Source organism: Aquila chrysaetos, chromosome 13 (assembly GCF_900496995.4).
Source record: "Aquila chrysaetos chrysaetos chromosome 13, bAquChr1.4, whole genome shotgun sequence".
Lineage (NCBI taxonomy): Eukaryota > Metazoa > Chordata > Aves > Accipitriformes > Accipitridae > Aquila > Aquila chrysaetos.
Genome location: NC_044016.1, coordinates 11,841,693 through 11,868,204, shown reverse-complemented (window position 1 = coordinate 11,868,204; position 26,512 = coordinate 11,841,693). Strand labels below are relative to the sequence as shown.

The 26,512-nt window shown below is 42.5% G+C and overlaps 2 protein-coding genes across 5 annotated transcripts in view; one reads left to right on the top strand and one right to left on the bottom strand.

Moving 5' to 3' along the window:
- Window positions 1-3,214, bottom strand: part of INTS7 (integrator complex subunit 7) — a 41,793-nt gene extending 38,579 nt beyond the window's left edge. For 3 of the 4 annotated variants that reach the window (XR_005933818.1, XR_003926304.2, XR_003926303.2), the window contains exons 1-3: window positions 3,067-3,206; window positions 2,684-2,813; window positions 1,656-1,802 (exon numbers count right to left, since the gene is read on the bottom strand). Coding sequence is in view for 1 of the 4 variants with exons in the window: in XM_030035041.2 (XP_029890901.1) it covers window positions 1,656-1,802; window positions 2,684-2,813; window positions 3,067-3,157 (368 nt within the window). In the remaining 3 variants the exon portion in view is untranslated. Of the gene's footprint in view, window positions 1-1,655; window positions 1,803-2,683; window positions 2,814-3,066 lie in introns of all 4 variants that reach the window. The other variant, XM_030035041.2, reaches the window with a different exon arrangement.
- A 262-nt stretch (window positions 3,215-3,476) lies between these two features.
- DTL (denticleless E3 ubiquitin protein ligase homolog) lies at window positions 3,477-26,512 on the top strand. The gene is made up of 15 exons (XM_030036066.2): window positions 3,477-3,630; window positions 3,909-4,034; window positions 4,927-5,025; window positions 5,352-5,413; window positions 5,505-5,625; window positions 6,104-6,169; window positions 7,361-7,476; window positions 8,148-8,221; window positions 9,173-9,276; window positions 10,268-10,372; window positions 12,463-12,575; window positions 16,219-16,308; window positions 17,484-17,622; window positions 21,503-22,365; window positions 23,876-26,512. Exons 1-15 carry the CDS (start codon window positions 3,585-3,587, stop codon window positions 23,942-23,944), a joined length of 2,193 nt encoding a protein of 730 aa, XP_029891926.1. The 5' UTR covers window positions 3,477-3,584; the 3' UTR covers window positions 23,945-26,512.

Below are 26,512 nucleotides of genomic sequence, written 5' to 3'. Positions count from 1 at the left end.
CGTACACATCATGGGATATAAATTCAGAAATGTGGTAGTTTAGGGGGATTTAAAAAAAGCATTTAGAGAACTGTTTCCACCCTTTCTAACCCTCTTCCCAATTAAGACTGCAGAAATAAATGACAAACGTCTGAACAGTCATAAATTTTAACCGCAAGAAAGCAAAGTTTCTAGAGTGTTACCATGATCAAGCAAACAGATATCTGACTTTCATCATCTGTTTCTAAGATCTTTCGTGATGTGAGAAAAGGTTATCACTGGGAACAGCGCAATACCTTTTGTATAACTACTAAAAAAGGAGCAAATCAATCTATATTCTGCTAAGAATATCTCAAAGATACTTTTCAGACATATTTAGCATAATCCAATTAAAAGAAGAACAAATGCAGGATTTGCACTGACAGTAATTTTTAGCAAGAGTTCTATGCAAATATTTACACATAGTTATCTACCAATAAAATTCCACAGACGTAAAGTTTTGTTTTAGCAGATCTTTCTTTCAGCATGTTCTTTCTTACTGACACTACTTAAGGAGGACAAAAACAAATCAACTTAAGATTTTCATCTGAAACTGCTGAAACACCAGCCATTTTAACCTTTCACTGGAAGCATCCTGTGAATTGATTAGTAATTTAAGTATTTTTTCAAACTGAGCAGATTCCTGGGACTTCTAGTGATCTGTAAAGATAGCCCTCAATACTGGTCAACAACTGCAATCTTATGTTAGAATACTAAAGTGGAACTACATGAAAACATGTAGATATACTGTATTTACAGAGTTCTGAGACACCAGAGCATGAAATCATAATCTCAAATGAAATATCAAAAGAAGAAAGAAATGGATGTATGAGTTAATCAAACAAATGCTTGTTAATGCCTCCCATCTTTCAACAGTGAAATCAGCAACAGTTCTAGATGGATGGAAGAAGAGAATACAAAGGGAGAAAGAGTGCTCTCTTCACATTTGAATTCACTTGCACAGGAGTTGGAAGATGCAGTTAAGATGATCATGTTGGATAGCGTTAGAGACAGACACCAAAGCAGCAGGCATCAGTGGCATTAAAATAGCGCTTCCCCCCCCCCCCATTTGATTCCCAGGAAGTCCAAAGCAATCAATAATACAATGGCACTTCCTTAGAAGTTATTGATCAGAGACCAACAAGCAGTAAACTTCTAGGACAACAATAAATGAAAAATAGGTGCAAGTGTAACAAGGTTCACATAAATAAGTTTTGGTTACAGGTTAACAAAAATTATTTTGACACCTAAGGAAGCACTTTCCTTTTGGTCCTCGTCGAAATATATCATAGGCAACATATGAATATTGCATATAGCTACTCTCTGGGTTACGCATACAACAGATTCATTTTTCTTCTCTTCAGTACACAAAATTTCAATGCTGCAAATTGTTTTGCCCAGAGCCATCCACAAAATTCTCACCATCATAAATGGTTAATAATCTTGTTCTTCTGATCACAGATCCTTATCGTTCACCTCCTTTAAAGACAGATGTCTTTGCTTTTAACTCTATGAGCAATGTGCAAGACGCCTCCTACATTTCATTCATGGTAGCTGCAGATTTTGTTATTCCAGACCAGCATACTAATAAAGAGCTACACGTTTTAAGTTGTTAGGTTTATTTATGTAATACATACCGAAGTGTAATAGCCCGAGCAACTGGATCATTGCTATGAATTACTGAGAACACTCTTTTGACGAACTCATCCACATTTAGGATCTTCTCTAAGTGCTTCTCACTCTGCTGAGTAACTTTTAGCACACACAGCCTCAGGAAGTTGTTTCTATTAGAAGACACACACATTTCTTTATCAGGCTGTTTTATAATAATAATTCAAACACTTTAAACAGGAAATTATATTAAAAAAGCTTCCCAGAGTAAATTAAAACAAGGAGAGGTCTATGCTTTAGAAACGTTGTATTTAATTAGACTGATATAGTCAAAATAGACTATTAACACACTATTGTTTTATTTTCTAATACAGTTAGTGTTGAATTTAGGCCCAACTCCAGGGAAATGAACCTGCTGACACCAGTGAGGAGGACTGTAAGCAAATGCCTGTTTTGTGCACACTCAGGGATCTAATTCTGCTAGAAAAGCATGTCCAGGACTAAGACAGAAAAGTCTAATTGCCATTGCCGGGTGAGAGTGAATTTCTTTTCCTTCCTGAAGCCAACAGTGAAGATTCTACAACAGCAACAGATAACTTTGTAAGCTATTACAAAGTAGCTCCAATTCCATCACATTTAGCCATCAGGCACTTGAAAAATCTATACTTTGGGCTTTGTTATTAACGTTCCTTAGAAATGGAATTTGCACATATGATCATCCATCTATTTATTAATTATGAATTTGAACGTGCCTATGGAGCAGAATTTACACCAGTGAACTTAAACCAGTCAGCAAGTGAATCCTCAAATCAGGACAGATGGAAAGGAACTGTGTCATTGATCTCTCACAGCCACTTAAGCCCACTAAAGACAGGGAAAGCAAGCTCCAATCAAGCATAACTTGTCCTCAATAGAAAAGGTACCGCTGTGGTATTATCAGGCAAGCAGAAAAACCCCACGACTGCCCAGGCTCCAATGCAACAACACTCCAAGATACAGTGCATTACTACGGATAAGAGATTTGAATAGATAGAAGCTAACTGATGCTACTTACCCCACTCTGAAAACATCAGCTAGCTTTAAGAAAGCTGAATTAATGAGAATAGGGAAAGGATATTTCTGGAAGAGCCTGGGAAAACGAACGACGGCTTCGCACTGCTCCCCGAGTTTGCCAGACCTGAGGCCTAAACAAGACAACAATGACTACTGCAGATACCGATGCTCCTTCATAGGCAGGTCCTTCCTCTACCCCCCCGCTCGCCGTAGAGCGGTACAAAACAACGCTCCCAGCCGCTGGGGACCGAAGGACGGGACGGGACGGGACGAGACCGCCCCCCACAGCGCGGCGGCAGGCAGAGAGCGGGCGCCGACGGCCCTAACGGCAGCCCCAGCCCCGCTCCTCAGGCCGGCGACAACCTCGAACCCGCCCGGCCTCACCTTTGTCCAGCTCCATGAGGGCGGAGTTGGCGTCCAGCTCCTGCTCGCCATAGCCCGCATCGGCCAGGAAGGACTTGGCGCTGGCAGCCATACCGACCCCCTCACCACCGCCCCGGCCGCCCTCCGCGGGCGCCCGTCCCGTCCCGGCGCTCCCCGCCCCTGCGCCGGCCCCAGCCCCGGCCCGGCCGCCACGCATGCGCAGACACCCTCCCGCCACCTCAGCCCAGGGGCGGCCACACCATCGCCGCGCGACTTGTGCGCAGGCGCGACGCCCAGGCGCGTGCGCGCGCAGCCGCCACACCGGCCGCGGCCACTCACGGCGGCCGCCTCTCGGTGAACCACCGGAGGGTGGGTGTGGCCTGGAGGCCCTGCCCCTCTGCGCCGCCCAATCAGAGGAAGAGGGCGCGGCGTGGCGGGCTCCTGCTGCCCAATGAGGGGCCGAGGCGCGTTTGGCGGGTCGGTCGGTGGCGGGAGTCGGCGCCACGAGCCGGGTCCGCGCGCGCAGGTTGTTCTTGGACATGCTGTGCCGCGCGCTGCTCCGCCGCTCCTCGGCCGCGCCGCCCCGTGAGTACCGCGGCCGCGCCGCTCCCCGCACCGCTCCCCGCACCGCTCCGTCCCGTCCCGCACCGCCCCTGCCTCTTCCCCGGGCGGCGGGACCGCGGCGGCGTGAGCCCGGGCCGCCCGCTGCCGTAGCAGTGGTCCCGGAGCCGCCGGGTGAGATCCCCCCCCGACGGCGGAGGGGGCGGCTCGGGCGCCTCCACAGCCGCTGTGGGGGCCTCGGGGCTCCTCGCGTCCGAGTCGGTGGTGTCTGGTGCGGTTACGGTCCGTCTGTCTCGTTGTAGGTCGGTCCTCGCCGCTCCCCCTGCAGCATCTCTTGGATAGCTACCAGTGCAGCCAAGAAGATGACCACCTCTCTTACGGGGAAACGGGCATGCCGGTCCCTCCTTTCGGCTGCACCTTTTCTGCAGGTAAAGTCACCTTCGAAAGGCCCTTTTAGAGGCCAAGGTGTGGGCACCACTCGCTGTCAGCTTTTTTGTTGTTGTTTAACTATGTCTCATGATTTGGTTTCAGAGTTTCTTGTTTTAAAGTGAGCTGGTAATAGTGTACTTGCACCTAGATGTGATCTAGATTGGATCATGGTGCTCCTAGATATACTGGTGGAAAGTATTCCCTTAAAGAAGCACTACAAAGCATTTATTTTGTCTCTGTTGCAGCTTTGTCTGTTTCAAGGTATGTCCTCTTGGTGACAGTGCTAAGCTACATCGGTGAAAAATTGGGCTTTGTTCAAAATATATGAAAGATATACCAGGGTGGAGAATAATATGCAGAAATCAAAGAGGTGGATGGATGTCACTAGACTGTTACATGTAGCGTTTCCCCATGATAAATACATGATAAGCGAAGCAAGCATGGAAGTTCCTGGATCTTTAGGGCAAAACTCTTTAATTTATAGTACTCTAGTTTTGGTGTGAGCTTATACGTTTCTCCAAGGCAGCTTCCTGCTTTTCCAACTCAGATCCATCGAAAGTACTGGAAATTGTAGATGATAGGTAGTATAGATACAGAAAACTCTTAACTAGAGAACTATTACAGCTGGTGAAAGAGGCCATCATCTCAAAAGTTGCTCCTTGAGCCATTTGATTGCCCATGTATAGTAGTTCCTGAACGGAACACCTAGAAACAATGCTGGCCAATATTTCTGCATTTTGAACATTTAAATTGCTATGTAAATACTGTTTATTTCACAGCTATCTATTTCCTGTGTACCCTATTTAAAGTGTCTGTGGGCCTTCACAAAGCGCAGGGGCATGATTATGAATCAGCTCCATAATACACAAATACGTTTCAATTTCTTTTCAGTCCCGAATTTGGAGCATATACTGGCAGTCGCAAATGAAGAAGGATTTGTTAGACTGTATGATACTGAAGCTCAGACTACCAGCAAACTCATCTTTAAGGGTAAATGTTATATAGAACCTGATCTTCATTTGATGTGACAAGTACATGATTTACTGGAACTAAAGAAAGCTTTTTGCAAGTCGTTTAAACATAAATGTGGGCAGTACTTAAATCCTTTCATATACTTCACTGAGTCTTCTTTGCAAAGCAGTAGCATGAGTGTACTCTTAAATGGCAGTAGTAGGTGAATTGTTCTGCATTGTTTTTCATGCCTAAGGCAAGCTGTTGACAAGCTTTCTGGTTTCAGTGTCTGATGTTCTTTAGTCTTCTGCAAAATATCATGCTGCAATGCACTGAACTAATCTTGGCTTTTGTTTTCTTGTTAGAATGGCAGGCTCACTCAAATGCTGTATTTGACCTTGCCTGGGTACCAGGGGAACAGCGGATTGTAAGCAGTCTTTTGCCGTCTAACTTTATTTTTAATGCTTTGGCAACTGTGTGTAGAAGATGACTAAAGCTTTTTATTTTTTCCTCCGAAGGTCACTGCTTCAGGAGATCAGACAGCCAAGGTGTGGGATGTGAGAGCCAGCGAGCTTCTTGGCATATGTAAAGGTCACCAGTGTAGCCTCAAGTCTGTTGCTTTTTCTAGATTTGAGAAAGGTAAATGTTGATATTCCCTGTTGTCTGTTTTTTCCTTCTTCTTTCCTCCTGCACATTGGTACTTTTGGGGCTAAAAAAGGGCTTTGGAAACCGACAGTTACAAATAGCACAGGCCGACTGAGCAGCGACCCAGCCAGTGAAGCAAAACTAACTTGTTGGAACTTCAGAGTGACCTGATGCTACCATCTGCACATTCCTGATCTTGGGCAAGTTTAAGATATGATACCTACTTCCATACATAAGTGTGTAAATACTCTTTTTGTAAGCAGGTTTCTCTAGAGTAGTAGTAAAAAAAGAATAAGGAGAGTAAGGAAACTAGTTAAAAATCATGCCAGAACAATGGCCCGACTTGTATTTCTAGGACTGGCATCCCAAGTGCTGGGGCAGAGGAACCAGAGGCACATAGATGGCATTGTGCTGCATTCAGTTAATTAAATTAACACTTTTGGAAGCTAATAGCACTCTTTCTCTCTCTCAGCTGTCTTCTGTACTGGAGGCAGAGATGGAAACATCATGGTTTGGGATACCAGATGCAACAAGAAAGGTAACTGAACTTTCAGATATGTATCAAAAAAGCTCAGCATCTCGTGTAAAACTAGTACTCAGATGTACTTGTTGGAGTAATGCTTTCGTTTACAATACAGGCAACACTTCAGTAAGAAGAGAAGGATTGTCAGATAACAGTGTACTGCTTTGGTACAGTAATAGGATGGAATAGGTATTTCTTCTATGTATAATACATTTTTCCACTTTGTAACAGTCTCAGATTTGCAGCACGATATATGTGCTGGCCTGATAATACCCTGTGTATTGGTAAGGAGATAAGGGGGTACAGAATACATCCCTTTGTGGGACAGCACAGAGATAGATGGGCTGGGTGAGAGTGCTTGTGTCAGAGCCACCTGGAGGGATGAAGCAAACCTGGGAAGGCTCCTGCCAGAGTAGGAGAGAAGACAGAAAGTGCAGGAGCAAAGGAGCTTGTGAGCGCTGGGAGCAACTGAATATATTGTGGGAACACCTAACCTACTAAATGCAGGGTGAGCTCATTCTACTCCTCTCTTTCTGTTTCGTGGAGCTTTTCATTCCCTGGTCAGGTCATGCCCTTCCCCTCTTCCCTGCTCTGTCCCAGCAGTTTCCTGGCCTGTGCTGCCAGAACATGTCTCACTGTTCCATCTGTCTCAGGTTCCCTGGCTCTTCAAACCTGCAAGTGGGGGAAAAGGGAGGCTCCATATGATTGAAGTGGAAGGTACAGGAAAAAAAGCAGAAAAGTTGCTTTACTCTAGTAAAGCAGTAAGTTTCATAAAGTGAGAAGTAGCAGACAAAAGGCTAAATAGAAATTTATAGTATAGAGTGGAAAAGCACTGGAAACGTTCCTGTGAGTGCAGTTCTGCTCAGGATGAGACGGGTTGAATGCTCCAGACCAGAATGCATGCTGAAGACCGAACCAAGGGGTAATGATTTCCAAAGGCAGCCTGCCTAGATCAGTTTTACTTTCAATGTCCACGCTACTTTGACCTCTGTAATTTTTTGCAATATATGGTCCTGTTTTCTAGTGTGTTCTTCTCATCAGTTTTGTATCTAACTAACAATTTTTGTTTTCCGAATACATTTAAATGATTTTATAGGTTAGTCTCAGCCACTTTTTAGGACTTATTCCAAGCTGATGCCTGTTTTATTAAAGTGATGGCAAAATTGCATAGAAACTATTAATTGACGTGTCTTTGATTTCTTTCAGATGGATTTTATAGGCAGGTGAATCAAATCAGTGGAGCACACAATGTGGTTGACAAGCAGACTCCTTCCAAACCGAAGAAGAAGAGGCAGAACGTAAGAGGGCTTGCTCCCTTGGTGGTAGGTATCTGGGGAGCAAACAAAATGTAGGCCTGTCTTCTGAGGACAATGTTAGTCATAGAAGTCTTCCTAAGTAACTATCGTGAGAAATTTTTGTCCTGAATGTGGTAACTGCTTCTGTTTTCTTTGCAGAGGTAGGTTTTTGTGTCATGGTCACTTGCTATGGCTCATTTTAGACATTGTTTAGTTGTCTAACAACCCATGTGCCATCAGAACCATCTTTGTGCAAAAGCCATGTGAAAATACATTTTTTTTTTTTCTGGAGAGGAACGGAGTGGTCAGCATTCCTTTTTTAAGGGGGATATAGGGAGAGTTGTAATTTTTTTCCTTTCTTTTTTTTCTCCCTAATTTGACCACAAAAATTACTGCCTTACTGGAGTAAGACCTGGTCTTATTTAATCTATTAAACCTTGCAATGAAGGCAGCTCTCTTAGCTCTGACCTGAGAGGTATAATCTCAAACTGCTGCCCAAACACTTATCGCTCAGTGGCAATTTCACTGGTGGGAGTGTTCAAAGGATTGTTGTGTCCTAAATGGCATCTAGTATTTCCGGGTTCTCCTGCCTGGCTACGAGGAGGTTTTCTTGGTATTCACTTGGCCTTGAACTAAGCAGCAAAATCTTGCTGACCTTGAAAGAAAATAAAGTAGGTTTTTCTTCTTTCCTTTTTAAGGATTTCCAGCAGAGTGTAACTGTGGTGCTGCTTCAGGATGAGCATACTCTTATCTCTGCAGGAGCTGTTGATGGGTAAGGAGGGAGGATGCCTGCTTTTCTGTCTGTTCTGTGTGTTCTTCTTAGTAGCACAAAAAGATTGGGAGATTTTTTTTTGTAAGATCACTCAGTGGCCCAGAAGGCTAATGAGTTACTATTAGGTAGAATAAGCAGAGCTACGCTGCCAGCTTGCATTGGCAAAGCTGAATGCCACTTTTCTTCCTTACTGGAGATTGGAGCGCTGGGACAAATTGTGCATATATGGTAAATGCTCATTTTAGTGTCTTAGCTATGGGGCAGAACGAGAGCAGTTCTTGTCATCTCTCTCTATTCTTATGGACCTATGGGACCACACATAAACAGACTATTGTTAGACAGTGAGCTGTTTTGGGATGCAAGTGGGTGGTTGGTGCCTGGATATGTGTAGGCACGCTTGAGAAAATGTTGCCTTGAGTTACAAAAGATGCATTCTTTTAGGTGCCAGATCCGTTGCAGCATCTTGGAGCTCGAGCAAACTGTCTCATTGATTAGCGTGGAGATTACCCTCTCAGGACTCGATTCTTTAGCAGGTTCCATGTGGTCAGAGCCTTTCTGAGGCAGATAAGATAGATTGACTCTCCTGCCTATGGCTCGTGAGAGAGGCTTGCTCCTGAGAACAAGAAAAAACTTCAAGGACTTAATTTTTAAAACTACAAGTCAGGAGTATAAAGGCATCCTTGTATTTCCTTTTACTACTCGAAGAAAGTTGACTTGCAGGCTCTTGTATCATGTGTTAGTTACAGAATACAGTGCTGCTTCCTCATCCATACCCAGCAGAGCAATTGTTTTGCTTTCAGCACGTCTCTGCTCTACTTCTGCCCACTTGTGCTCCTTAGCACTGGACAGTCCTCAGTAATGAGCAACCTGTCTTCCTGTGCTCTTAGAAGGCCCTATCAGCATTGCAGAAGAAATTTTGAAGTTGAAGACACTTGTGCTTTTCTATTTCAGTGTGATCAAAGTATGGGACTTGCGCAAGAACTATGCCACCTACCGTCAGGACCCGGTGCCTTTCAAGTCTTTTTGCTACCCTGGGACCAGTACTCGCAAACTTGGTAAGTTATTGGAGGATGTATTTGTTAAAGTGCAAAGTGAATTTAAGAAGTACTGTCAGTGCCATCTCTTATCTTTTTAGCCAATTATTGATCAGACTGACAAGCTTGGCAGGGTATTTTGATTGCCAATACCAAATTTTCAAGTTGAAGAGTGAAACTGCCCCACTTTTGTATCATTGCACCAATGGTAAAAACTTGCATAAGCCTCAGCAGTGTATTTGCAGAAATGAAGATGAGGGAATAATAGAGCTCTTGAGACAGAATTTAGCTAGTTGTTTTGATGCATGAGTAGAAATCAGATTGAACTCTTTCTTTGCATTGTATCTTGCAGAGACAACAGACCGGACTGGGTTTTTACATTACAACCTTTCAGAGTCAAGCAATACTTGAAGTTGTTTGTTATGAAAAACAATAGCTCCCTTATTTGTGTTGCTCTGTGCTTCTTTGTATCTTAAATGCCTTACGGTGCTCTGATGCAACACAGTAATTCCTGATGACTTGTCTAATCAACTGTCTTGACGTGGTAATGGTCAGTGTCAGTCCCAAGAACATGAGGGAAATCCTTGAGGAGCTGGTTGTGAAATAATTTCCTTGCAGGGAAAGATTTTTCTGGAACCTAAATCACTAGCAAATCAGAGGATGGCTTATTCTACCAAAGTATGAGGGTTTCTATTTATTTTTAGTCTCTGCTTCTACAATTGGTTGTTCCTGTTACCCATTTGAAACTATCAAATAAATCACTTGCCTTCTCTGAAGGTGAGATTCCTCTAAATATCACCCTGCCTCCTCATGAGAAAATGTAGATGTTATTCTAGAAACTGTCCTTCTCCAACAAGTGCTCTGCCAAACAAATAAACTTTCCAATGATAATCTTGTATGTGATGGAGATCCCTTCCAAATTTCCCTCTCTAGGCATTTTTTGAGATGCCTGTTTTCTAAAATGTTTTTTGTGGAGTGATTTCATATGAAGAACTTCTCTCTTTTTCTATAGGATATTCTAGCCTGGTTTTGGATTCCACTGGTGCTAATCTGTTTGCTAACTGCACTGATGACAGTATCTACATGTTCAATATGTCAAGTTTAAGGACCACTCCAGGTAAGCATGATACCTGTGAAAATAGCTGCAAAAAATAGATGTTACAGAGTATAGAAAGGTGAGTTTCTCCCTATGACTTAGAGAGACAGAGACCAGCCTGAACGCTTAGGAAACCTATTTTATGCTCTTATGTTTAAAGCTACCCAGGAGAGAAGGCACCTGTTACAAGGGCTGTTCATGTTTTGTGTTAAGCCATCCACATAAAATTGATAGCACAAAAACTTTCATAAGTGCAGATACTGGTTCACCCAGACAGACAATTATGGTGGTTTGCGTGTTGACTCTAGTTATCTGGTGAGGAATGGCTAGTGTCCAGCTGCTACCCACCTGAAGCAAGTTTGAATCTTCTGCTTACTGACAGTCACTGATTTTTCAAATTCTTAGTTATGAATCCATGTAAAGTGATCACCTGCTATGTTGTATTCAGATATTTTAAGGTGTCTTTTAAATTTAGCTTCTACTGCAGTTTCTGGGAGAAAGCATCCCCAGCATATTGTGGAGATGCTTCAGCTTTTTAGATTCCTTCAGCTCTGCATCTGTGACCTTTACGTTGCCAAGATGTCCCACAGCCTTTGGTGCACTCAGCTGCTTTGTCGTAGGCCAGTGGCTGCTTCTCGGAAAGCGGCAAAACTTGCTAGATGCTTTCCAGCCAGACACATGATTTAGTTTCCATTGCCTTTTCTTAGTTTTTCAGTTAATTGAAATTAAATTAACAATGTGTCCTTCTGTCTGCTCTTCAGGAAGGCAGTCTGGTGGGTGGGAACGCTTCCAGAGTTGAGGCATGGTGCAAGTAGTAAATATTAATAGGTCAGTTGTTGAGGTTAAGCCCCGGTGCCACCGCTGAGCTGTGGAAATATGCTCACTGGCCCATCTGCCCGCAGCAGTGGGCTCTCCAAAGCACAGGGCATCCCGCCCTCTGCCTCCTCATGGAGCTCTTGCCTTCTGTGTGCAGCCGATAAAATCCAGCGAGCAATCTCGATTCATCCCGCTGGATGAAACGTGTGCGGCTTCTCGGTGTGCCACTGTTCCCGCAGAGGGCAGCGCCCGCCCGCAGGTTCATGCCTTTCTCCTCCCTCGACGGCTTTTATCCCAACTGCGGCTGCGCTTACCTAGTATAGAGGCAGCTTTAGTTTGCAGGGGGGCATGAGGAAATCCCCGCTGTAGCAGGACTTGCTGGTAGGTCTGGCTTAGGAAGGGATTTGCTGTCTGGTAACCACTGCGCTGAGAGAGCTATGAGTAAAAATTAAGGGATATTTTGGGGTTCTCGCAACTTTTCAAAGACCGCCAAAGACAGCCATGTGTCCTCTGGTCTGTGGGTTGCCTCCTTTGCCAAAACCACTATTAAAACAGGGCTGGTAGAGGGGGTGCCAGCCCTGTCTGGTGCTACATCGGGAAACTTGCCCTTTCTGTCCCGAGGAGAGGACAGAAAACGGTGCGGCCGAGTGCTCTAAATCCACACTCAGCTCTTGTGCCGGCTGCCGGCTCTTCAGGTCCTCGCAATAGGGGGAACAGCAGCCATTCAGGGTGATGGTTTCAAGGCTTCAGCAAATACTCCTGAGGCTTTAAATACAGGCAGGCGGTGAGCGTGGCTGACACGATGCAAGTTTTGTTTATGAAATAAAGATGCTCGCAGCAGGAGGAAGGAGCAGCAAGCACCTTTGTTGCTGCCTGGGTGGAAGAAGGCCCTCGCTGTGTTTTCTGTGCGACTGCCCTTGTTAATGTAGCAGGGCTGGTGATGGTGACTGGGGGAGGAAGAGACAAGGAACCTTAACCAGAGTAGTGAGGCAGCCCAGGTGATGTCTCTGCCTGCTTGTGATATGGGCCAGGCTAAAGCTTTAGTGAAACTGCTTCCTAATGCTGTGGAGAGAGCTGTTGCTTTGTTTGGGAAGCCTGAAGGGCTCCAGTTGAATAACAAAAACTTCCTGCTGCCAGAGCCGGGAGCCCCAGAGCAAGGGAGCAGTGTAACCACTTTCTCCAGAGGGTATGTGGCTAGGCAGGAAAAGCCTGTAAGATCAGCCCTCCTTGCGCAACTGACAGCTGTGCATTGAGTGGGGCTTTTATTTTCTTTTTTTTTTCTTTTCTCTTCACAGTGGCCATTTTCAGTGGGCATCAGAATTCAACGTTTTACATCAAATCCAGCACCAGCCCAGATGACCAGTTCCTGGTCAGTGGCTCGAGTGACTGCAACGCATACATCTGGAAGGTGAGGCTACTGGGAGAGACCCAAGTGTGCAACCTGGAGCTGCTCTGCTCTTTTGTTTCATTTGCTTTTCATGTTCATGTAGGACACTCCCTGCCTCCCACTCTTACTCAAAGCAGCGTGGGGTTAGCTCCTGGCATGTTATGCCCAGAGTGTGTTTGTTGCTGTCAAGGCTAGATGTAACTGTTTAAACAGAGCTAACCTCCTGCCATCAATACATCTCTCATCACTGCTGCTTATTGCAAGTTGCTGATCTTAATCTGGTTTTAATGGGCATTAAAATCCTCTTTCAATCCTGTTGATTCAGCCAGCTATGACAAGTAGACAGACAGTTCTTGGTTCATATTTAGCAATGGAGCACATTAGCAGAAACCTAACAATATAATTGTTTTAAAGGGAACTTTTTGCCCCCCACCTCTCCTTTTTCCAGCTCTTGCTTCAGACACAGCTTTTTCTCATCCTTAATTTATAGTAGTTAAAGCTTTTGTATTACAGCAAGGGCTGAGCCAGAGCCTTCAGCGAAATTCCAAAGCACCTTCTGACAGCCGAGAGGCTTTGTCACTTGGCATCTTGCACTGACGTGTAGGAAATGAAATGTCACCAAGTTAATAGCAGGGACCTCAGAATAAGGCGTGCTTCAAGTTCTGTTCTCCATACTTGACAACCATATGGGAACAGAGTAGATTTCTTAGTGAAGTAGAATAGACAGAAACCACAGGTGACTGCCTATTTCAGGTTTGGGTTAATTTTTAGGGAATGTTGACTTGTTTATCCCTTTCATGATGTGTTTGAAAGTAAAATACAAACCTTTCAGAGCAGAGGGTCAGCCTGCTGAGGTTGTGGTTTGAGCATGTAGTCTCTTTGATTTGGAGAACACTTGTAAGCAGCTAGGTTGCTTACTCAGTAGTAGCAGGAGTGCAGTAGCATGGCTACTCCCATGCCAAGTGGTGTAATTTTAACCTTCCTCATGTTCTGTGCGAATTCAGCAAAAATGCCTGTGCAAACTTGAGTTGCGCATCCTGCATTCATGTGTTTTGATACCTTCTTGGAACACAGGCTGGGACTGGGTCAAGAGCATTCAAGGATGTCATTACATCTCAAAGTTTAAGCATTTAAGCACATTTAAATTGCATTTGTGTAAAGAAGGCTTCTGTTGCTATCACATATGAGTGACAGATCGTATTACCTAATTATTAAATAAATCATCAGATGACTACTTTTATTTTAATCCCATAGTCTTGTTAGAAAGTGGGACTTCCAGCGAAACTGTCTCTTCCAAGATCTGTCATATCCAGAGTCTTCTTAATTTGTTTTAAATATTGGCAGATTTTAATTACTTTGAAACATATGTATCTTTTCCTGGGATGAAGACTTACTTTGCTGTGAAAAAAACATGGTTAGATATTGCATGAGCAATTAACAGGTAATGTTGGAAAGAACTTAATGAAGAGTGCTAGCTTTCCATATCTAGAGAGGAATAAAAGGCAGAGGAAGATCTTGTTGAGGACAGAGCAAGATCTTGTCCACTCAGAATATTTCTCTGAGAAACTTTTACAGCATTGCTAAGTTGTGTTTTGGTCAGCAATTCCCAAGGAACACTGTGGCTAGAAGTTATTGCTGACAAGGACGCTGTTTCAGTCTGTTTCCATATATAAATCACTTCCAGGCAATGCACACTTTCTTTATTGTGTTGGGTGTTGGTTTTTTTTTTTAATTACTAGTCCGTTGATTAATGAACTGACTCTTGAACAAACCTAAGATTATAAAAGCCAGACAGCAGAGAGTTTTCTCTCGACAAAGATGGTACCTTCCTGGTAGTAAAAAATCCTTTATAGACATATACTTCCATAGTCCTTTGAATCCTTTGGTACGGACCACTCTGAGGTAACCACATTAAGCTACCCTTTGGTCTGTCCCAGCACTGGAATTTAAGTGCTTCTGTATTGTACAGTATACACCATTTTATGCTGAATCTTGAAGATGGATACAACAGCTGTTTCAGTGACTGGAGTAACTAATAAAGTCTCATTTCCTAGGATTCTCTTTTTAACCTTTGCACAATAGCTCTAACTTCCCCACCAATATCCTGTCAAATCAGGCAAAAAGTAGCACGAACTGTGGCTAATCCTGACTTAACATGCGCAGCCTGGCTGACTGTCTTATGCCAAACACAGTGGACACAGCTATAACTATGCATCCTCCTTTAGTTCACGATAATATAAGTTGGGTGTGGTTGGTTTAATTTACACTAGTATAGTGTAAAACCAGTGTGTCCCAGCAAGAGTAATTCTCTTCCTCTGCTTTCCTTTCAGCAGTCAGTGGCTACTGGAGCGCTATTGTGTCTGTTATGTGTATATAGCAAGACTGGTATTAAATGTAAACAAAGGTGTTCTCTGCACCAAGATCTCCTGTTGTTTATTCCCTAAATAGGGATTTAGTTTCCATGGTATTGCATGTTTTGGCAGAGAAGGGAATACTCTGACCAAGGCATTTAGTGGATATTTAGTCAAGTGATTGCCTCTGCTATGTCAGGAAAAAAAAAGCGGCCCGTTAAGATGAACCTGTTTGTATCAGAACAACTTTAAGATCTGAAGGTGGATATTGAATTGCGGTTTTGCAGGCTGTTGTAGGAGGTGATCCACAAGAGAAAAACTTGTGTGTAAATCAGAAGCCTTCCCCAATGTCTTGCATCTTCCTTTGAAATCTATATGTAATGTCTATTCCTTTTCCCACACAGTAAAGGATCTGTTCATTCACTTAGTCATTTATGCAAATCTGCTCGATAAATCCCCCTTTATAATGTCACATCAATAATGGTGACTCATAGCTTCAGAAAGCATGCAAAACTTGGATATAATCTCTGTGTGTATGCGTGTGTGTTTTCTTCCTTGGGCCACTTCAAGCTAGCTTCAGCTGTATCTGTCACTTACATGAGCTGTAATCGAAGATTAATAGTAATACTGTATTACAGGAGAAAGATTTTATGAATGGTGTAAGAGAAGTGGAGATCAGGTTAATGAGCATGAGTGATTTAGGGAGCTTTTTTATGAACTCTTAAGAGGGTCTGTGGTCCGGCTGGTTGGTTGGAGGAGGTACAGGCACTTGGCACTCACACAAATGCCAGTTCTGATCCAGTGAAGGTTCATCTATAGGATTTTGTTGATGGTGGTTTTATTTTTTTAATAAACCATTGACCTGTGATTGGGACATTTGTAAAATGGCAGCAGAATATATTTGCCTATCGTGATTTCAAAGTATGAGCTTCCCAAACTTTTAAGCAGCTTACCTAGAACAGGTAGAGGTACTTAATATAGTAAAACACTTGTGTCATGTTTTGGGCTGACAACTCTGGAGGCAGAAATCCTGTGTGTAGCAGGAATTGAACAAGTGTTTCCAGGCAAGTCAGTACATCTCAGTGCTGACCAGCTGCTTCACCTCTAGAAATGAAACATGAACTGATTCTTAGGGCTCCATCAGTTGTTGCCTGATGTTGACAGGCTGAGAGCATTTGATTTATCTGTCTCATATAGGAAAGATGCAAAGTATTCACATGCTTCACAGGTGGGCTGTGGGGTCTTTTCTTAGTGATGTATATTAGGCTGTGACGCTTCCGATTGTATATGTGTTTTTCTATGGAATTTTTAAGGTTTCTGAGCCCAGCCTTCCTCCATGGATACTCCTTGGTCACTCTCAAGAAGTTACTTCCATTGCTTGGTGTCCTTCAGACTTCACTAAGGTTTGTTTTCTGGAAAATTGTCTTTCCCATGAAACAAAAGATGTGATGTGGCAACAAGTGCTTTTCAAAATTGCAGCAGTATTTCTTTATTTGGGAAGAAATTTTTAGTCAATAATTTCTAAAAATGTTCATTTGAGGGGGCAGTAAACCAAGCTTGTCACATGAGTACAATGTATCAGAACTTTTTCATTATTTTCAAATAATTTAGGCTATTTGATAAGACCTAGGAAATTGCAAATGAACAGAGGTCTATCCTGATGAGAGCTTGTGGCACTACCTGTAAGAGACAAAACTGTGAAACCATTTAATCAGGGCTTTCATAAGATAAAAGCTTGTTTTGTTGTTCCATACTTACAGCTTCCTTACCTGTCTGACCATTGATACATCTGCTAGTCTTGTACAGAGTGGCAAGAAGTTTGGAATGCCCTTTGAAAACCACGTGGACTCTTTTCGTTGTGACCATTTTCAAAATCTGAGCTGTTTTTATGACATATTTTTGTGTACACCCAAAAACCTACAGTGAAATTGGGTCAGTAATTATGCACCAGGAATCACTAAAAGGAAGAGAACTGCAGTAGGAGGTTGGTTCAAATGATTGGCCTGCCTCAAAATGAGAAATAACCCTGAAAAATCCTAGACAGTGTCCTAATAATAGCCAGTTTCTTTCACCCCACAGTATTAAGCAAGTCAGCCACTTTCCCTAGCTTGCACTACAGCACTGGGTCTTCAGAAAAGCGTTGCAGTGTAGGAGGGTGGGAGTCTTGCAGGCAAACAGGAGGAATTGTTCTAGTTGTGTGAGATGCACAAAAATATGAGAATTAGTATTTTAGATTAAATCTGTGATCTAGAGGTAGCCCAGTATCCTGGTCATGATGTGTTGGAAATGCAGACCAATATAGCCTTTAAAATCCTTACTGACACAAGAAAGAAATAATCAGCCATTGTACAAATGCCGAAGCATGAAGAAAAGTGGAGAATGTGGTGCTAAGACAGGACAGGAAGCTGCTTGGAGTAATTTGAGAGGCAAAGTTGCTTTCTGTAGGGACAATATTGGTGTCACAGAGGTCAGAGGAGAGACATTTTCCCATCCAGATTACTATGAACTTTGGCCACAGCATTTCCTTGCTGCTGATTCTTGTGTCCTGGTTACTCCTATAAACTAATTTATACTGTAGATTGCCACGTGCTCTGATGACAACACTGTGAGGATTTGGCGCTTACAACGTCGTCCTGAGGAGGACAAATCAGCATTAAGAAAAATCAAGTTGGTGGGCTGGGTCACTCACAAGAAACCAGAAGAACAACGTGGAGGAGGTAAGGCCGCTGAGCTGAGATATCTTGCTCTGCAATACGGCTTCTGACTTTTGGCTGCTTTCTGTACCAACAAAAGCCTTTGGCTTGTCTTATTATTCTTCTATTTTTTTTCATGTTAGGGAATAATTCATATAGCTAGACAAACATTTCTACTTGTAAATACCTCTGCCACCAACAAGACAAGCTGGCTGAAATAGCTTACAAGTATGCCGAAGTCTGTATGACCAGACTGCAAAGCAAATATTCATTAATACAGCTTGGGCATACACAATACATCTGGGCAGCCAGGTCTTCAGTATCAGCAGGGTTCAATAATTGAACAGTCAAAGGAGATGTCATGTGTGCATGCACTGTAGCAACAAGTCACACTTTTTTTTATATCAAATAATAACTGAGAGCAGTAAGATCATATGCTTTTTCCAATTTACTAGTTTACCCAGTAAAGGGCTGACAGCACACAGACAGCCTTGGAACTCTGAACTGTTTCCTCCTGCCCAGTAGTTGAATTCTGCACAGATTTCTTTGCTGCTGCTATCAATATTACATCTCTTTCTTCAGCTTCATACGGTGGTACTGACTGTCTATACAGACAAATGCCACGCAGTGAAAGTACTTAAAAAATGCATGTAGACAATCATGATGCGATCATAATGTTCCAGAATTAATCAGTAGCGTCATCTACTCACATGTTAAGGCTAGTTAACAAATGCAATACCTTCCTGCAAAGCCTAGGCAATCAGTCAAGCTATGCAGCATGCTCTCACAGCTAGCAAGCAGATCTGGGCTTTATAGAGAAGCTACTCACTGGACAGTACCCTAGACCAGAAGAAAGGAGCCCTGGATCATAGCACTACTTTGACTTGTCTGAAACTCGCATTTCGTTACAGTAGAGTAGGTGAAAGGAGAACAACCCTCCCCCCGAAAGTGAAGTAAGATGAGCTTCTCTGTAGAGTAGCTCTGAAACTAAGACTACAATAGCTTCCCAGCAGCTGCTGGTGTGACTTCCTGTGTTCCACCTATCTTTTCTAGCCACCCTCCAAATGAATTTCACCTTGGCTAACACAAATAAAGGCTGAAGGTCTCCAAATCCCACTAATGGGATAACATTACCTCTAACCTTTTGCCAGTGAGTAACAGTCTTGCAGGAAGTTTGCAGGACAATAGCAGGGTGAGTGCCAGGTCTGCTCTGTAGCTGGTAAATGGTTTGTGTGTGCACAAACCTTCAGAGAGGGCTCAAAAATAACTTTCTGTACTAGTTTCAGCAAAAGAGAAGTAAGCATAGGTCTAGTCTAGAAGCCTGAAACCTGAAGTAACTTGTACACTAAAACTTTACAAGTCGGCTTTGGTGATTATACGAGAAAAATAACTTATTTCTCCTTGCTCTTGCTGCATTAAAGTAACATAGGAGGGAAGAGGAAGTACACAGACACTGCAAACACAACAGCAGGCTTCCTGCTGACCTTGGCTCTTGAACACAAAGCACGTGCTGTTGGAATGTAGGAGTTTTCTGCAGAGACTGATTGAGAGCTGGCAAGCTGAGTACTATTTCAGACCTGCTGGGATGAGATCTAGGTAGTTCCCCACCCATTTATGTGGAACAAATGGTGAGATTGAGGTTGTGTATTGACTGTTGACCTATATCATCAAGTGTAGCAAACACAGTTTCCTTTTCTTTGGAAATTATTTTAGTGTTTTCCCTAAGTTGTACTACTTTCTCTGTGGTTTTGTGTAACCAATTTTCTGGAGCACGCCTGTGGATGGACAATTTGTCACTTTCAAATGTGGAGATTGATAATATCAGTCTGAAAGACTTGTAGCAGAGAAGGTAGGAAACATCTGAAATAACCTGCTTTGGTGTTATGCAGGTTGACTGCAGGTATTTACAGTATTGTACTACATGCAATGGCAGCATAAATGGAAACAGCGTGGAACTGGCTTAGTAGAAGCCTGAATAATGCATGCAGTCTTACAAAAAAGCCTTATCTTTGTATTCTTTATCTCAAGTTTGGGGATGTTTCTCAAGTTTGGGTTTGCTTCTTGCCGTGACACCCATCCAACTCTCAGGATAGCTTTTTTCCCCTTATCCAGTGTCTCCACAGTATAACTTTCAGGCTGACTTGGGATTGGGAGTGCTCATACCCAGCTAGTCATGCAATATTTCTGCTGTATGAATTTGTAGATGGTCATTAGGTATCAAGAGTTGCTGAGCTTGCTACTTCTCTTCTACCTCTAGGAGCTTAGACTTTTAAGTGCAACTAATTCCTCAGCTGAGAGATTATTGTCTTTTAAGTGCTCATTGAAGTAAAGATTAGGAGAACCAATCCATTTTGGCAGTTACTTTCTCTTAGTTCAGATTGAAGCAAGTTGGTATGAAGTAGCATATTTTATCAGGAAAGGACCATTTAACTCTGTGTGTTAGAGTGATTTGTAGTGAGATCTGTTAATATGGGATCCTATTTAATTTTGCTTTGATGCACCAATACTTATATTTTGGATACTAGATAATACAGTAAAAGGAAGGATCGAAAGAGGCTTAGTATGGTATATAATCAGAGTCATGTAGGTGCTCACTTGACATGTTATTTGTGAGACAGCCCAGCGTCCTAAAGAAAATGGCAGGTTATTCGCACTAGACTTCTCATTGTTCTAATGAAATGCTTTATAGTACAGTGCTAATGCTGAGAATTAGGAGCTCAGATTAAACACCTGGTATACAGAAAATGTTTAGAGCTCTTGTGCTCAGCAGTGGAAATGCATAGAGTAACAAAGGTGCTATTCTATTTAATTGCATTACCACAAGTTAAATGAATGAGAAAGCAGGCATCTAACAAATGCGCTAATGTGTTCTCTGTTGGAGGGTGCCAGAAATAAAAAAAATTAAAAAAAAAATTTTAAAACCCCCTCTAATATTGCTGCAGACTAAGATCTTTGCTATATATGATTCCCACTGTTACTAATGAGGTCCTTATGCCCCTACCTATGACTACTGTTTTAAGAAGCTGGGTATTCAGAACCACTTTTTTAAAAGCAGGGGGATTTACATCTTGGCTAGTGAGCTCAAAAGCCACTGTGAAATACTGTTTGGGAATCATTTGTTTGAAAAAAATAACTTACTACAGTGACAGATTTTATATTCTTTGGAATTTTAAGTCCTTGTTCAGGAGGTGAAGAATTTCTCACATTTTGCTGGGTGTGGTAAATAACTACCGTCTTCATACTAATATAGCATCACAGAAAATCCTCCAGCAAAAAGACAAGAGAAAGTATGTCCTTTCCTGTTCTCACTCTTTTTTTTTTTTTCATCTTTAAAATATGCAACTATTAATGCCTGACTAGGAGCATTATTCATATGGTAGGGCATTATAGCGTAAGGCTTCCTTGGTATTGCAATTAGCTGTGGGACCTGCTTACAGTACCTTTGTCCCTCAGCTCAGTTATGCAGCTGTTAAAGATGGTAGTGCAGGTGGGGACCAGCCTTGCTTTCAGGCGGCATCTCTGTACAAAGCTGTCTGGACCGAGCCACTGCAAGGCTTCCAGCAAGGCGAGATAAACTTGGAAGATTCAAGATCTGTTTTGTCTGTCTGTCAGTGCCTTGGCTGTAGCTTACGTAAGAGTGCTCATTACAGAAAAGACAGATGTCAGACACTACACAAACATGCTGTATTATACTTATCAATATGATATAGGATTTTACATAGGACTTGTACCAGTTTAACTGAAGTTAGATGGATTTATGCAACCTCTTAATTCAAAAGGGTATATCTGAGAAGAAGGGTTGGCGCTGAACTCGTCTGCTAGTTGGAAGGGGTGTTTATAAGAGGGCTGTCTTTAATCTGCTGTTCTGTGTTCCTCATCAGACTACTTATTTCTCCCCTATCAGGACCGCCAGCCAGCCCACAGAGTACTCCTGCCAAGGCCTTCACAGTGGGCAGCCCGTGCATTTCCTCGCCAAGGCCGGCTGCCTGTGCTCCCATTTATTCTGGAGACCTTCCTCTGTCGACAAACACTCCGACGGGCACTCTCAAAACCCAGACGGCTGCAGCCTGCACCCCAGCCAAGCAGAGTGGAGCCAGCCCATGCGCTTCTCCCAAACTGATCTCTTCCTCCAAAATGTCTATTAAACATTGGGTTACAAGGACACCATGCTCTTCTCCTCCAGAAGTGGGGAAAAAGGCTTCTTCTCCTAGAAAAGCCCTGGCAGAAGTCACCCAAGGTCTCCTGGAAGCCGCTTGCCCTCCTAAAGCCCCGCACTCACAGTTTGAAAAGCGTGCCAAGAGAAGGCTTGACTGCAGCAAGGAGGACAATGCAGGGCAGAAGTGTCTGCAGGCCTGTAGCTGTGTGACTGAACTGGACCATGCAGCTAAGAAATCCAAGCTGAATTTATGTCACTTGGCTGCAGACCAAAAAGCTTGCGATGAAGGCGCTCTCAGCCTGGCTGACTTGGATAATGACCGCGAAGACTCCAGCCGCAGCCCAAAAGAGCCTTCCTTTCCTGGAAGCCGTATTAATCCATTGGGCATTCAAACTCCCCCCCATCTTTTCAGACCTCCATGCAGGAAAGACACTGAGGTAGTAGATAAAGAGAATAGTTCACCTGAAAGAAAAAATTGGTTGTCTGCTCTGGGAGAGAAGCTACGGACTGGCAGAACTGGCAGCCAGAGTACATCAAACAGCCCTCCGTCATCTTGCAGTCTCAGTGCCAAACGACAAGAGGCTGTGGCAGCAGCCACTTCGCCAAAGACTGTAAGTAGGATGGTCAGCAACAGTGGTCATGAAAGAAGTTATCCCTAGCTGCCACTCTCCCCTTGTTTCTTCTCTCCTGCTCAGGCATTCAAAGAATTACCTGATCCCTTTGACTATGGACAAAAGGGATGATTTCTGGCCTAATAAGCCAGATACGTTAATGCTGTTATCTACTAGTCCCCTCTGTGCAGGAACAGAATTTTTAGGATGGTGGTGTCCCTCAGTTTAAAGGGACTTAGGGCACACAAGAGCTGAGAGATCCTTGCAGTCCCCAGCTGGATGTTCGAAGGGTGTAGCTGTCATCTGAAATACAGCTCTACTCTGAGAAGCATAATAATGACAGCACCTTTCCTGGCAGATCTACTGTTTATGTGTTCACCGTCACATCTGCCTGTTTATGTTACTGGAAAGCCACTTTAGCATTGGAAGTAAGAGCTAAATTCTATTCTAGTCCAGGTAGCAAAAGAATTTGTTACCCATGTTAAAACTGTGGGGCTAAATAATGCCTTCAGTTCCTTCAATTGAAAACAAGGGAATTGTAAAAGAGTGAGAGGGCAGGATTTGACCTACATAATCCTACTTTTGATGTACAAGAAGCCTGACATAGAGCTCATCCTAGGATCTGAAAGTTAAGCTTGTAAAGCAGCTAAAAAAGTTGGTATGAGGGCATGAGGGTTTAACATGCAAACTGAGAAATGACAATTACATTTTTTAAAACAAACCAAACTTGACTCGTCTCTGAAACTGGACTCCAAGTCCTACAGTGTCTTTAACTGAGTCTTATTTTAGTAAATGCTAGGTAAATTTTCAGTCATCAAATTTTAGTTGTACTCTCAATTGAATATCTGATGCTAGAAGTTGTTGCCATCATTAAGGCTTATTTTGGTATCTCATTTCTCACCCGATTTCACCTCTTCCAGCACTTCTATCAGATATGAAGTGGGCAAGCCACCACTCCTTAAGTTATGCATAGCAGCTGAACTCTTCATATTGTGGTTGTACCAAGAAACCTTGGTTAAAGGAAACCTACAACTACTTGTGCTTTATGCTGTACATGTTTAAACACAAGAAGGAAAGATTTGCCCTGGAGAGAGACTACTATAGAACAATTATCTTTCCTGACCAGTATGCTCTAGTTCAGATTTCGGGATGCTCCTGTGTTGTACACAAAGCCTGAGGACATGCCTGGAATACCAGCAGCATTCGTTGATCTGCTACATCTTGGAAATCTGCAGCACTCTTATCTGCTGTAGGGAAGCTGAAACTGCAGCCAGAGTGCTTTTCTTATGGCAGTAAGACAACGCTAGGTTTTAGCCAGTGTTTCCTGTAGGTAATAAGCCTCTTATCTGTGAGACAAACGGATTATAGTAAAGAACCTTTCATTTACTATCTTAGTTGGGAAGCTAAACAAACTGGAGCAATGACGGAGGGGAGACTTTAAGACTCCTGCAGCATATGAACTGTTAACCTAGAAACATTTCTTGTTGGTTTTGGTTTTTTTTCTGCCTAGGCTGCAACCACTTCAGTTTCCATGAGGAAGATCTGCACATACTTCCACAGAAAGCCACAGAATGACTGAAGCAGCATGCGGCAGTTGCACCTGATGGATGTTGACGCTGTGGTATCAAGACCAGATTTAGCAACGCCGACAATGATGCGTCGGGATTACACAGTTTGTTGTCAGCCATCCTTAAACTTGGGGTTTTATTCATCTGTTTTTAAAGCCGTTAACAGTTGAAGTTAGCTGAGTGTGGAAAATCTACACAATACTTACTCATGGTCTCTTACTGACTTCAGATGGTGGATTTTTTTAATAAAGAAAAACGGAGTATTTTTTACATGGCAACTGTTACAGTCCAAAGACGGCAACAGCTCTGCTGTGCATTGTTGACAGGCACATATAGTTTGTCAGTTTATGTTACTAATCCGCTGTTGAAACTTCCTTTCCTTAAGAATAATGTGCAAATCATTACACCCTCCTGAAAAGCAAGTGTTGGAATGTATGTAGGGAAACTTACTGGAGGTAGATCTGAGTCCCTTCGTGCTGAATGGCATTTCTACAGTTATTCCTCTAGTACTGCAATGACTACCTGCTTTCAGCAGGGAAGTTATGAATGCGTTAAGTAAATATAAAAGACTTTTAAACACCCTGTGTCCGTCCGATGGTGATTATAGTCTGAGAGGAGACAAAGTATAATCAAGTACATAATGCCTGTAACTCCTCTTGCCATCCCCTTTCTTCTCCCAGTCTGAAAACTTCTGTATTTACTGACTTAGCTGGCTCTTGAACCATCAGGACTACAGCTGTTGAGGCCAACAGCTTGTCACTTCTCTGAAATAAAAGACTGGCAAGGTGCCTTAGAAAAATTAGTTTGATCTATCCCAAATAGGCATCCCATAACAGCTGGTTGCTCGGTCACCTCTTACAGATTCAGCCTGTAGCAAAGGCATTAATAACTGCTTATAACATAACTTCATAACACTTTTATAATACAGTATCTATAAAATAATAGCTTTTAAATTGGGGGAGGGGCACTTGACATTTTAGAAAGCACTTGACAGAGTTCACATATTAATATTAATTGCTTTGCCATTGTAAGTCGTCACTGATGCTGATAGAACAAGGTCACTGAAATGAGATCGCTGTCCTGCTGGCTAATGATACTGACTCATCAGTCATGCTTTCCCCAGGGGGAGCTAGTAGAAGATCCTTATGTTAGGTTGGAGCATTTACCCTATCTTCTGGTATAATAGTTCCTGTGAACTTTAAAAACAAAAGAAAACAAACCTCTGAATCCCTCTTAAGTTTTTCTACTGCAAAAGAATTGAGGTATTTGAAGGGGATGTGATCCAACGAACTCATGTTTTCCATCTGAAATTTTCACACCTACTTTACAGTAGCATTGAATAGTATGATAGCTGAAAGGGATTAGAGGAAAACGTGCTGACTTATATTTTATGTTGTAGATTGTATTTTGCAAGGAAATAAATGATTTGAGAGAAACTGGCTTCTGTGAAAGGTCTCTTACAGCTACAAAGTAAAAGTAAATGTGTAGTGTGCTTTTAAAAAAAAAAAAGTAGTCATCATCAAGTTGCATCTTTTAGCAGGAGAACTCAGGTACATATAGGGGCCAGAACAACTTTCTCCTGTTTATTGAATTACAGGCCATCATCCCATGAGCTTTGAGGAGATGCCATTAGGAAAGTGGGAAAGGTAGTGCTTCGGGCATTTTTCTATTCTTATTTTTTAAAAAAGGATTTTAAAAAAGTGATTATCTGAATAGATCTAGTATCTTGGGCAAAACAGGAATATAAAAAATCTGTTAGTTTAATTTTAACCTACTTCTGGATATTGAGGTAGATGGAAGTAGTAGAAACAACGTAAAATAAGTAGGTTTGGGATTGAATTCTGTCTTAATTTTAATTATTAGAGCAACTGTGTAGGATACAACCTGCCTTGCTTACAGCCAGTTTTTCATGCAGGATTCTTCCATGCAGTTTGTAAAGAACAGGTTGCAGAATAAGGAGCTGTGGACCCTGTTGAAGTACATGAGAGTTGTCAGACATTTCAACAATAGGATTTCATGTTCCTCCACTTCTTTCACAATATTTTCCTCCTCCAGAAATGTTCTGCAGCCAAACCATTATCTCTTATATCTTGTAAATGGCTACCTAGAGATGATTTACACTAATAGGTTTCTACTTGGATGAATAATATTGGGTGAGGATGTGAGATTTTTCTCCTTTCAAATAGTACTTGTTTAGTGGAACAGCTTGTTTTATGGACCACCAGGCAGAATTTCTTTCATCTTAAGCTGACGTCAACCTGGTTCAGAGCCTAGGAGAATTAACTGAAACTTATATTTTTCTATGTCCAACTTGCCTTGACCTTATAATGATAAAATCAGGATTGCAAAAGCATAGAAGAGTTGCTGATACAAATCGTCTGTCAAGTGGTTTAATGTAACCAGTACTGTCTTTACCTCAGATGCATTCAAAGAACTGAGCTCTTGTTTTGAGCCAGCAAGCTATACCTCTGAATTACCTTCCCTTCTAAAGGATTTACAGAAACTCCATAATCCATGTTTTATAATCAAATTCAGCCTTTTGAGATATTATTCCCAAATCCTATGTATATATGTAAATC